The sequence below is a fragment of the Halyomorpha halys genome, unplaced genomic scaffold (assembly GCF_000696795.3).
Source record: "Halyomorpha halys isolate HHAL.00 unplaced genomic scaffold, Hhal_1.1 Scaffold854.1, whole genome shotgun sequence".
Lineage (NCBI taxonomy): Eukaryota > Metazoa > Arthropoda > Insecta > Hemiptera > Pentatomidae > Halyomorpha > Halyomorpha halys.
Genome location: NW_027115045.1, coordinates 34,175 through 48,314, shown reverse-complemented (window position 1 = coordinate 48,314; position 14,140 = coordinate 34,175). Strand labels below are relative to the sequence as shown.

The 14,140-nt window shown below is 28.6% G+C and overlaps 1 protein-coding gene across 1 annotated transcript in view; it reads right to left on the bottom strand.

Moving 5' to 3' along the window:
- The window catches only part of LOC106686639 (matrix metalloproteinase-14-like), a 44,905-nt gene extending 31,094 nt beyond the window's left edge, over positions 1-13,811 (bottom strand). Inside the window, exon 1 of the mRNA XM_014430033.3 lies at positions 13,673-13,811. Coding sequence (XP_014285519.2) covers positions 13,673-13,753 — 81 coding nt within the window. The 5' untranslated portion in view covers positions 13,754-13,811. The remainder of the gene's footprint in view (positions 1-13,672) is intronic.
- Positions 13,812-14,140: the final 329 nt, after the last annotated feature.

Below are 14,140 nucleotides of genomic sequence, written 5' to 3'. Positions count from 1 at the left end.
TTTTCCATTTAACACGCTTTAACATAGATCATGAATACCCCTATTGTATAGTAAATATAGTAAAGAAAGGTGTAAATTGGAAACAATCAACTTTGAATTTATGAAACTATTTATTGAACTCAGAATAGAATGTAATACAAAAAAATTTAAAACATTCGAAATCAACTTAATGAGGAGGATGAACCAGATGTGCTGCTACCAATTTAGTAATCCTCGGCTCTAATTTTTTTTCAAAACCCCTACAAAATTTTAATGGCGTATTTATAAACAATGTACTTTTTCCTTTTACTGTAGAACATCTACATTCTAAGGAGCATTTTGGAGTATATTATTTTTGTTGTCAGTATTTATAAAAGTGTTGGGGCACACATTATATCTGAATTTAACAAATTTAAATCTAATAAAAACTTAATCCTAATACTACGTGACCTTACGTAGTGTGTTGCCAACGCACCGGAGGGGGGCAGGTGTTAACGTGTTGAATAACGGATTCGTACAGTACTGAAGTGAATCGAAAAAAATTTATGTGTCGTCGCTTGATGAACTCTGGTACAGTGGCTCTATTTTAGTCAGCGATGATCTTGAATAACCGAGATTGACTATTTGCAATTGGTATATATTTTTTTGTTAATAAATTGTATATCGTATTGAACCCATATTCCACTACTCCATTACTTATGATGAACGAAGTGCAATAAAGAACGTTTGAACAGTAGCAGTGCGCAATTGCAAATATCTCAATGCAATTGAAGGAATATGCGGGAGCCGAACCAATGTCCAGTACGTTGTTCAAAGAATTTTTTTCTAAATCTTCTCTTCTTTCTTTTATACATCACCACCTTCTTATAGTTATTCATCGCCCCCTGAATGCACCCGTTGCCATCACCGCCCTCCCCCCTGAATCGCTTAAGCGCCCACTTTGGAACTCACATAGTCTTAAATTTTCACTTAGTTTTAATTTTCTAACCTTCTTCAGTTCTTATAAAACCGCTCCTAACTCTGCAATTCCCAATAGGGTTAAATCAATGCCAAAATCACATCAAAATTACAAAAATTGTAGTGATTAGGGGGGTATGAATATGTATAGTGGAACACCCTATATGGTTTACTATAATTTAATTTATAATAATTAATTTATTATATAACTCATATAATAAAAATTATATAAATATAATTTCTCTGAAACCAACTACTTCCCGTGAAAGCGTTTACTTATAATAACTGTATTTTCTATCTTAAAATATGTTTGAGAAGTAAATTTTTCGTCATATAATTTTTTATATGATAAATTACCCTATTTTTCTTCTGGTAGAAAACAGACAAAACGCTGACAAACCATACGAATAGTAATCTGCGTGTCCGACTGGAAGGTCACGGAAGAGATATGTCTGTCCTCTGCCGCTTCCTCAATGCCTGTCAAGGGCTGGTGCAGTTTATTAAATAAGAGATAATAAATTAACCAATTCTTCAATATAAAATAAATTAATTAAACTGCTAGTAATCAATCGAAATAAATTAATATTAGGAATAAAATAAATTAGAGCCGTTTTATTTTAATAATATATTTAATAAATCATACTTTGAACAGTTATTATTGTTAATTATCAATTTATTTATTTATATTTCTGAACGAAACTGTACTTTTTAATTTTTCAAAACTACAACTTACAATTCTTTATAGAAACCGTTTCTTCGATTTTATATCTTAAATGTTCCAGAAGAACTTATTAAGAAGTATAATAATATGTTAAGAAAAATGAAATAAAATTTTATTTTATATATTCTTTACACTTTCTTGAGACTGGTTATTATTGTTTAAATAAATAAATTTTATTCAATTTTAGTCTTAAAACAATTTATGTGTCCTTGTAAGTCTGACGTTTCGGCCAATTCAGCCACCCTTATGGACAATCTTAATACAATTTTAGAACCACATCAATTTATATGAAAAAAAAATATGCAGGTTATTTTGCCCAGGTCATTAATTTCAGTCCATATTTATCCTATTCTGTCAATTCTTCACATTAAATTAAAAATTAAAACTTTTAATCGCAGTCAACCTTCTTAATTCTATAGATAATAAATTATAATAATTAATTCCAGAATCAATTTTTAAAATTTTATTCTGGAATACGGTTGATTACGAATGTTTTACGAGTCAAAGACACCTGTAATACAAAATATAAACTATTTCAAATCGTTTAAATACAGTAAATTCTTATTAGTATTGAAGATAATTATGTATGAATTTTGTAAAAATTAAAAAAAAAAAATCAGAAATTATTCTTTATGATAGTCATTTACAGAGACAATAAATTTAAATTTCCTTCTGCATTAACCTTAATAGACGAAAATAGTTATTGCATTATAAAAGCTACTATTTCAATTCTGTATTGTCTAGATTTTAACTCATTTACTTTTCTATTGAGTTGAGCTAGCATAAACAATTACTTTACTAGCTCAACGTCTTGAGATATCTTTAGAAAAGATTTTTACATACCTTAATCTATTTTTAACATGAAAAATGCAATAAGATCCCCTTCCATTGTCATTAATCTAAAGAACCAATATTCTTCTGAAGAAACGACATTTTAAAGAAACAAAAACACACTATCGGTTACATAAAACCAAAATATTATTGATATTACAAGAGTCCAAGAGGAGAAAAAAGGCAGTTATTGCATCACAATTTTTTATTACTTAATTAAAAACTAGGTATAATTACTAGTCAAAATTGATGAGTCTGCCAAGTACAGGTAGAGAGGGAATAAAAAATGGCAGCTGTTTCAAAACGTTAAAAATAATTATTTTTTTATTCGGAGCTCTATATCTTTACAACTACCAACAACAATAGAAAATCTAAGAGATAATCATTTAAAGTAGAGTGAATTCGCTAAAATGTAAGCCCTAATAGAGCTTTTAGCTCCTATCCTAGAGAACCTATTTAGGTTCAATATTTCTCGAGATATAGTTTTTTAAAAAGCAACATTTCATAAAAATGTTGTATGGAACGTACTGAAATATCAGTAGTTAGTTAATTTATTTTGAGAAATCTATATCTCAGGAACTATGCGACGTACAGATGTTTATTAGCACTCAAATTAAAGCTAGTTTAATGAGCTATGAAGTAGTTTTATATTCGTTTGACGATTATATTCGTAGGAGTAGTAGTTTTCATGAACATGCTAAAATAAATTGATTTATAGTGGTTTGGACAAATTTTCATCAGTCAAATTTATATTCATATTAGGATATCATAAAAACTACTACCACTACGAAGATAAGTGTCATAAACTACTTTATATTAAGTTAAATTTCTTTTATTTTGAGGGCTAGCATACATATGTGCGTCTTATGGCTCTAGAGGTATATTTGTTCAAATACCCAACATTTTATAGGTACAATTAGAAATTAACATTTTGTGAATTTATTACGTCAAATATCATAAAAACTACTACTCCTACATAGATAAACATTATAATCTATTTTATCGTAAATCTCACTAGCTTTAATTTGAGTGCTGGCAGACATCTGTACGTCCTATGGTTTTTGAAATAAAGTTTTTCATAAATCAAATTAAAGCTTGTTTAATGTACTATAAAGTTGTTTAAGATGTTTATCTTCGTAGGAGTAACAGTTTACATGAAATTTGCTAAAATAAATTGATTTATAGTTATTCGACAAATTTTAATTTGCCAAATTTATATTCATCTGTGAATATCATAAAAACTACTATCCCTAAGAAGATAAGTGTCATAAACTACTTTATAGTAAGTTAAATTTCCTTTATTTTGAGCGCTGACAGACATCTGTACGTCCAATGGTTTCTGAAATGATGTTTTTCATAAATCAAACTTATTGTCCGAACAACTATAAATCAATTTAATTTAGGAAATATCATGAAAACTACTATTCCTACGAAGGTAAAGGTCCTAAACGTCTGTATAGTCCATTAAACTAGCTTTAATTTGTATGCTAATAGACATCTGTAAGTCACATAGTTCCTGTGATATAGATTTCTCAAAATAAATTAACTAACTACTAATCTTTCAGTAGCTATATCTCGAGAACTATTGGACGTAAATAGCTCTATTAGTGCTAATACTTCAGAAAATTTACTCTCCTTTAAATAATGTTCTTTTAGATTTTCTTGTGCTGTTGGTAGTTTTTAAGATAAAGAGCTTCGAATGAAAAATTAATGTTTTTTTAAGGTTTTAAAACAGCCGCCATTTTTTATTCCCCCTACCTATACTTGAGAGACTCATCAGTTTTTGCTAGTAATAATACATAGTTTTCATTAATGTCATAAAAAATTGGGGTGAGATAACTGCCTCTTTTTTTTCCTGGTTCTTGTACTACAAGGAACAGCACAAAGCTCACGAAACGTGGCTTTCCGATTTTTGGTTTAGTTTGTTACACTGAAATACAAATAAAAATAACGAAAAAATTTTTTTTTAGTTTAAATGTTGAAACTTTGAATGGACATTAGAAAAAAATTAATTTGTTTACTTCAGGACCAACTAGACTCTACTGATTTCGATTCTAAGGTTGAAACTTATGAAAACATTTCAATACTGCATAAAAAAACATGCTGCAATGTAAAATAAATATTCAATAGTCAAAGGAAATTTCTAGCGAAACATCAAAGACTATTATTTTCAGTTTGTTTATTCAGTTTCGAGATCACGATTAGTGCATTATTTCTCCATAGGAAAAAAAAAATATTTTTTCAAGGTTATGAAACAACTTAACACTCTTATAGTGTTAAAACATCTAAATTGGTGGATTTTTATTAGTGCTGGTTTGTAACTCCAGATAATTCAACAAAAATAAAATTTGGTACCTACATTTAGCTGTAATAACTGCCTACATTAATCCTTACTATTTAAAATACCAACTTCTTTATAGGATGGCGACAATCTTCCCCCTTATTATATTAAAATTTATAGGTTAACTAAAAATTAATATCATTAACTAATATTAATATGTTTTATGTAATTACTAAGTTTTCGAGTTTCAATGGCTGTTACGACAATAGTCAACAAGTTATGACTATTGTCATATATGCCATGGAAGAACAAATAAATGTATTTTCTCTAACAGTTAGTTAAAAAATTCGTTCGTGTTTTATATTTATCTATTTTGCCATACTGCTAAAAAATTTAAATAGTTAATTACTTCAAATAAACACATTAAAAGATACTACAAAGACAGCTTTTGGTAAACATTGGGCATTAAAGCATTATCAAACTGTTGAAATGAGAATAAAACCTAGCAAATACCAAAGACCGTTGTACTTGATGATTTCAATCAAAAATGATTTCGAGAAACTGATAAGACATCGATTGTGCTATATGGCAATTTTGTTAAGTCGATTTTGGCGAAAACACGCATAAAAAGAAAGCATGTATCTACCTTAGATACTTAATGTCAGTTTCGTACTGACAATTTTTTGAGACTTGTTTGTTTGTTTTTTGTTAGCGTAAAGCATCACTCGTCATCAGCACTATTAATTTCTTATTTCTTTTTGCTTACTTTTTTTTTAATGTTGCTGTTTAATGTTATATGTTTCATATAAGTAAACCTTTATATTTTAAAAACTGAAATAATAATTTTATTATATTGTCATGGTCTCTAAGGGTTTTTGAAATATTCTGGTTAAATCCTAAGCTATTTAGATGTGACGTGAAATATGGGGACTGCTATAAAATACGACTAATTGTCAAATTGTTGTTACTACATTGACTTTTTGGAGGCTTTTATTTTAAAATAAGACCGGAGTGAGTGAGCCTCGTGTGACCTATTCAGTACGACATCCTCTCTACGAAATGTACGGCATGAGGGCTTCACGTCATTTTTAATAATTTTTATTTTACTGCTTGGGAATTCGTTCCACAAAGATTGCAGTTTTGAATCTTTTATTTTCGAGGGGTTTGTGGTTATGTTTGGGATTTCCTTTTGAGGGTTCGAGTTTGGTTCATATCAGATGAATTTAAAATTGCTCTCCCCCATCCCGACAGCGCAACATCTCTTCCAGCTACCAACTTGAATTGGAACCAATATAAACTTAACTAAAATACCGAGATTTTGTAGAGTGTTTAGGTAGAAATGGATGGACCGTCTAGATTTTTTAATTTCGTGGTCCCAATAGCCAGGAAGTAACCAGGGAGGAGTCTTAGAGAAAAAAAGTTATTAACGGATGCAGGAAATTTTCAGGTGATCACAGTCAATCTAAATCTTTTATCGAGCTTAATGAGTCTGTAATCATTGTTATGGGTCAAAGACAAACAGAAATACTGCTGCTATTGCTTTGGATTCGGAAGACAATACGTTGCAAATTCTATACTTGAACTTAAAAAGCTCGACAACGTGTATTTTCGTTAAAAAACCAAAGTATATGAAAGGAATAAGGAATCATAGAATGTTACAGTAAATTCAGAATAGCAAGGAAAATGTATTTTTCAGTACTCATTGACATAAAATTATAGAACATATCGATTGTTAAAAAAAAAATACCTTTTACTCGAAAACGACTTATTTGCAGTATAGAAAGCATCAAAATATATCATAATTAAATAACCATCAAACACTCAATATCACGACGTTCTATTTTTTACACGTATTGGTCTTGGATACAAATAAGAGGCCTTACCATGTCGTTTAGTTTCGTGATACTGATAGATGTAATATGCTGTTTTGTCAGGTTTGTGCTATCACTTCATAAAAATCGAAATAATTTATTTTATTTTAAAAATGGAAGGAGATAAACAATGAATACTTCCAGGATGCCAATTTTTATATTTTGTTGTAAATACTTCCCCTTCCGTTGTCCGTAAAACGGATAAGCCGAAACTGAAATTATTAATTACAATTGTTTCTGTTACATATTTTTCCGTTAGGCCACCGGACACAAATTCAAGGTGAATGTTAAAGTGAGGCCAATGAAATGATATATATATTTATAAAGCACCACAACAAAACAAAAATATATTATTTTAGGGCGGTTTTAGATTGACAATTATGGATTTTCATTAATTACAGTAATTAATCAAAATCCATAATTAACAAAATTACTGTCTCAAAAATATATTACTGAGTTGTTTTAGTGCTTGTTATTTATTATTCACACAAAAAATCCATATAAATATATACTAATATAAATTAATATACATGGTTTTCAAAATAGAACTACATGTTTAAAGGTAAAAAAAAGGTAACTTAGCACTATATTGTAAAAGGGTTTGTAATAATGATTTACGGTGTTAATAGGATTATAATAATCATAATTATCAAGTTTATTATTATTACAGGATGTAGAAATATTAAAATCGACTACATATTATTATTATTTTCTTAACAGATAAATATAAAACAAATCCATGGTTCTCCCAAAAACAGGGAGTAAATTTAAGCTTTGTCATAACTGTTAACACTTGGGGGCTGAGTATACATTAAAGCTTGTATTTACTGAAATATATTTAAAGCAATAATGTATATTATTGTTAATTATATCTGATGAAAAATTTTTTGCTATCTTCACAGGTATAAAGTTATTTTAAGATGCCTTACGCAAACCTCATTCCAAGGTATTCTCGAAACCGGTTTTCTTTTATAAACTGAACTCTTCTGTCTATAATTCAATGTATGTTAGACAAATTTATATAAGTCCTTCTAGACTGAAATTGGTAAAATTAATAAGCTGGTAAAAAAAAGGTACTATAATTTTCTAACAGTTTTTTATATTATGATATACAACTCTCTTTGCAATGAAACATAAATTTCAAAACGCAGAAAATGGAAGAAAAAGCATTTTGTCCATTTTCTGATAAAATTTAGTTTGCACCGAAATTATAAATTAATTTTGGCAATTTTGGAAAAATAAATGTCTTAGGTTTTATTTATTCTTGTCACTGATTAACAGAGCTTTGAAGCTTTGAATATCTTCCTGGGCCAATTTTTTTTTTCAAATGAAAATTATTGCACACTTGATATAAATAAAAAAAAATAATGTCACTCAAATTATTTGAAAAAACTGTATTGAACAAATACAAAATTCTTTTTTTAATTTTAATAAAAAACAAATAAATTAATGATAATCGAGATTTTTAATGAATATTAAATAATATCAATAATTATATAAATAGAAAATTGACCGTATAATTTCAAAAATGAAGATGGTCAGGGTTGCGGTCATAATGAACAAAAATAGTTTTCAACTATTTATGATCCAGCGTTTCGCCCCACTTGTAGGGCTTCATCAGGGCAGTTCAAGATGGTAGATTTACAGACTTTAATATAAATAATTAATTATTTACAGAAAAAACTGCGATGAAGTGATCGAGTGTGAATAAGTTATTGCTAAGTGTATTTAGTCAAATTTAGAAAATGAAGTTATTCATTACAATACTTCCTATAAAAGTGTATTAGGTTATAATTAACCGATAAAGGAATAAGAAGGCTTGGTGTATAACCTTGGTACTCAGCTGTAGTTCCATGAGGTTACGCAAACCCTAAGAGAAAGAAGCAAATACACGCCACTGTATAATCTAGGTCGATACCTCTGTAGTTCTCAGTACGTCATCGCTTACTGTGCCAATTCGATTTTATTATCTTAAACAATTTTTCTGTTTTATTGTACTACTCTTATCTAATATTAAAAAAAATAGGGAATCAATATAAATTTAGCCTGTTTAATAAAAATAAACAAAGATAACAGGAGATACTATTGCTCAAATCAACAGTTCAAGTATATGAGTCAACATACAAAATATTTATTGACTTTTAAACTAAAAACGTTGAACGTAGTACTTTCAATGGTGAATTGTGAAAAATCATATACCTTTTCATGATGAAACTATATAATAATATGTTATATTTTATTATCTTTAATATTTTTATTAGTAAAATATGTAATCCCTACATATGTGCTGTAAAATTAATTAATAACGGGATAATTTAAATTTTGGAATAATATTTATATTATTGAGCTTCCAACCATGGCAAAATTAGAAAAAAAAAATAAAGAAATTTCTGAAAACATAAAGCATTACATGACTATATCCCAAACATTCAAACTTAGAAAATCGGAATTTGTAAGTTATTAAAATTAAAACTATTTAATTTCAAAATCCGCGAAGGGTTTCCATCAGACGGCTCCCAAACCCACAGAGTTGACCTACGACTGATTTTACACAATAAAAATTATCTGTCACTCTAGATCTATAGTATAGTGCCTTAATAATAATTATTGCAACAGTTATTAATCATCACTCACGTTTTTATAACAGTAAACATCGAGAGAATTATAGAGAAAAAATAAACAAAAATGGTTGACTTAAATGCCCTGTCATCTTCTTTTCACGTACCTAGGAGGATTATCAGGTAATAAAGGAGAAGCCAGGTTAGAAACAAGTGGGTTTGGGTAGTTGAGAAGTTTATCATGGAAGGATTGGTATCTGGTTCTGAACCAGAATCATAACATATGGAACATCGAGGTTATGATCAATGACTTGATTTGCGATAAAGTGCATTAAGGAGCACTAAGGATTTTACGAAGGATTTGGGATAGTAAGGATTGGGTACGAGAAGAATTCCATAGTTCAGTGGATCCCCAAAGCACAACTCCGTAAGTCCAGATAGGGCTTATTATAGTCATATAAACGAGTCTCTTGCGATTAGTTAAAAGTGTAGACCATTTGTTCAGAGTTGTAATAGTCGAAAACGACGAGCAGCCTCCTGGCATTTCAGTCTTGTATGAGGAAAAGTCAGTCGTTAAAAAAATTAAGAAATAATTATTAAACATTATTACACATTTTAGGATATTTTTTCATGTAATTTTTTAATAATAGAATTAATAATTCATTCATCAGTATTAAATGAATATGTAATTACAAAATATTGCAATGTTATAATTATTAAATACAGCAAAAAGTAATAGAAAATTGTTCCAGTTGTGTTTCTTCATATGATTTAATCATACACTTAAATATTCAATGAATTAATTAATAATGTCTTAGAGTGATTGATTTTTATCAAAGTTAAAAAATGTATTATAAATAGGAAGGGCTGTAAACGTGATAAAAATGGGCAAAATAGGTTGTATTTTATATTTAATACAACATTTTAAAATTTTTCTTATCCTACTTTTACCGTACAGTTATTTTTGTCCACTCTGAAAAACAAATTTTTCGGTTGAAGAACCATAAATAATTCAAAGTCTTCTGAATGGTGTAAAAAATGAACCTATTAGGCCATTTCTCCACTTATACTATTTTTCTCACTCTGTCTTCATACGTAATTGCACAATCTCTAAGAACAAAAAGCATATAAAATTTACTGTAGATGTTCCACCTTTTGATAAGAACTTCGTGTTTGTTGAAGATGACCTAAATACTGTTTAGAAGCGATAGTTCCAGTATATATTCAGATACTTCTTCTTTAGTCATAACATTAGCTCACACATCGATTAAGAATTTTAAAATTCATCAGATTCCGACAATCGCTACTGCTGGAAAACACGAACCAAATGCAGTCAGTGATTTGTATAATTGGCTTCATCATCGGTATGCGTTCATGGTTTGTGTAATATCCGAGAATAGTATTAGAAAAGATCATCCTAAACACTATAGGAGAAAACAAAACAAAAATACACTCATGCGTTGAGACACTATGAATTTAGTGCCCAATACTATCGACCTTGAAACAGGAACTCACGCAAGGAATGCTCAGTACTCTATGACATGTAAGAATGAATAATTCATAGTTTAATACGATGAGTATGGGAACTGTGGCGATACACTACGAGAGGATATAGTAATAAAATGTAAAATATATTACATAAATAATGAATAACATTTACCAAATTTATGCACTTGAGAAAATAAATCTTTTCAATTGTATCACTTTTCGCTATTACTTGAATTATATATAATAATATATTGTTATAAGCCCATCATGGAATATTGAACTACTAAAATACTGAATGACCGACAAAAATTTAGCAGAATCAGCACTGCCTTCTGGATTTTGCCCTCAATGCTAGGCTATAAACAACAATAATTACAGCCTTTTTTTTAATGATTTGGGAAAAATAAATCGGTTTTTTCTTCATTATTATTTCTAAAAATAATTTGAATTCGAAAATATCGTCTAATGAAACAATAGGATTGGCCCAACGAATCCTTTCTATTCATTTATTAAAGTGTCTTTTAATATAGTATTTAGCAATGTATAAATGTATTTTAATTTATAATCTTAAGGAAAGTTACGGAGGAAGGTTACAATGCTTGAGATAAAGTTTTAACAAATAGTGATTATGGTAAATGGATTTTAATTTTAGTTTTAATGTGAATATAGACTAATTAGAAATTTTTGTTTTGATCTGGGCAGAATAGTCTGCATGAAGTTGAGTTTTTAAATCATTTAGTTCCAAAATTGTATTAAGTAATTAACCTGTGGATGGCCGGATTGGCCGAAACGTCGGAATTTTAAGAAAAATAAAATGTGTTGAGACTAAAATGGATAGAAATTAAATTATTTATTTTAACTTGTATTTTAATTGTTTCCTTCATTAAAAGTTTGTATAATTAATTATTAAAATTGTAATTCAACTTAAAGATAATTAATTATCTTAATTATATTAACATTCATAATATAATAGCAACATATTTGATCGATTTTAAAAAAGAGAAAAATAGTCATGTTTCTAAGACATAAAATTAAAAAAAAATTAAAATAGTAATATACATTAACATCCAAAGGTCATATCCACAGTCCCAAAGAACAATGAGACAACTGCAAACTTAATTGTATTGACGGGCTCCTGTTAATTGAAATTCATTAATTTGAAATGCATTTTTATGGTACAATTATGTCGATTTACAATCCTCCATTATATCCATTTTTGAGCACGCCAAAAAATAAATAAATTGTATATTCATTATTGTAGCAATTTCTGGGAACACAAACATCCCTAAAACTTCAATCATATTTTCATAGAAGAGGTTTTAATTAAAATTATACAAAATGCCTTTTTAAAAAAAGTTGGATATTAGCAACAATCAAGTCGACACCGGAATTCCGATTCTACGTTTTGACTTCAGTAAAAAAAACGATTTCGATTTCTAAGCATGACAATTTAATGAAAGTCCATTTCTTCAAAGTTCACAAAATATTTGATTTCAGTAATGTGTATGGCAGTTATGATTTTATATTTTCATTAGTAAAAATAAATTTTTCAATAGTTTTGTGGCTCTGAATAGTTAATAGTTTTCCGGATCGAATGAATATACAATAATTCAAACTGGATAAGAATAAAAATTTATTATACAAGAAATAAAAAGATGAGCCTTAGACGTCAACAAAATTGAAGCTTTAATTTTTTTTTAATTTGATTTATTTAAATTATAATATTGATATTCAGAACAAATAAATATTCAAATACTAACTTTAAGACACCTATTTTTTTTAATGGTAATTAGAGAGAGAGAAAAAAAAATCATATGTTTATCTTTCTCGCACAGAAAATTCTAATACTTTTTCCACAATAAATAGCCACTAGTGTCATAGGGATAAAATGGATGATTTTCTTTTTCTTTCTAACAATAGGAAACCAATAAAATCACATATACTTCAGTAATAAAGTCTAACAGCTCAATTTTTTATCACTTTTTGTTTTTGTATAGTTTAAAGCCAACAAGTAAATATACACTAATACCACTTTTACTTTTATATTTTGAACTTGTACCATTGTAGTATTCAAGCCCCACATCCAAAGAAATGAATTACAATTATTAAAAATTTTATTTTTTCAAGACACATTTTTTTTTATCTTTAAAAAACGGTAAACACTACACAATGACAATATAGTGTAATAATAAATGACAATCACTTCTTCAACTGTTCTATATACTGAATAAGTCATGTTCACAACGAATTCACTAAATAAGAAAAAAAGGGTTCAAAAAGTTGGAGCACACACAAGACCTAGAAAGAGTGCTGGGCATGACTTAACCTGCACAGGAAACCCCCTCCTTAAAGTAGTTCTCTGTTTACCGAATTTTACCAAAGCATTTATTCGTTTTAGAAGGGTGTATTTATTTAAAGTTCAAATTAATTTGTTTTAAAAAAAAAACACAATCTTGATATTATATTTTAATTTTTTTTAGGACATATATTTCAAAACAAACGATATGGAATAAATTTCTTCGAATTATTTCTTTTCCGTTTTGACAAAGTAAATTTATTAAAAATGTTACTAGTTAGTATTATTATTATTTTTTTTTTTTTTACAGAATTTGGGGAAAAAGAAAAGTGTCAAAAATATAGCAAAGGTTTTCGTACATTAGATTACAATTTCACTAAAGAAATGATGACCCTATTTTATTTTTTTTAATTAATTGATTGCAGAATAATAAAAAAGATAAATTAGAATTTAAAATAAGTATGTCACAATTATAAATTATACTACACTTAATCGAGGACAGTGGTAAACGACGGATAAATATATTTAAAAATCAAAATAAATGTATTTATAAAAAAAATATAAATATATTTATAAAATCAAAAAGGTGTTTAATATTGTTTCCCTAAAGTTTTATTCTCGTTTACTAAAAGCTATCGTACCCTAGATTTTTTTTTTTTCGTATAGTAAAACACTTAAACTAGGACTCACCATCGCTTTTGTCTGGCCCTCTGCCAATATGAGAGAGCTAGCCCCCAGAAACAAAAAGAAGACGACGTTCCTGACTTCCATCCTACGATCTGAACTGAGGAGGCCCTGGCGCTGAACTTCTCTTGACTACCTCCAACCTGTGACTGAAGCAACCCCCCACTACGAGCTCCTTCAAATACCTCCCCCTCCCCACCCCAATCTGAACCTTCCTCTTGTTTTTTTTGTTTTTCGTTTTCCACGCAGGATGGGGAGGAAGAACGGTGGCATCTATTATCTCTTCCTCTTCGTCTTCTGGAAGTGCTAAGGATTAACGGTTCCTTTGGGCAAGACAATTAGCTGAAAGATGTGGACTTTGAATCCATAATTCGAGCTAGGGTAAAACTGCTCACTAGATAAACATTGAAAAAAATATATAATTATAATAATTAATACAATTAAGTCCAAGTTACGCTATGACAGTGATAGTGA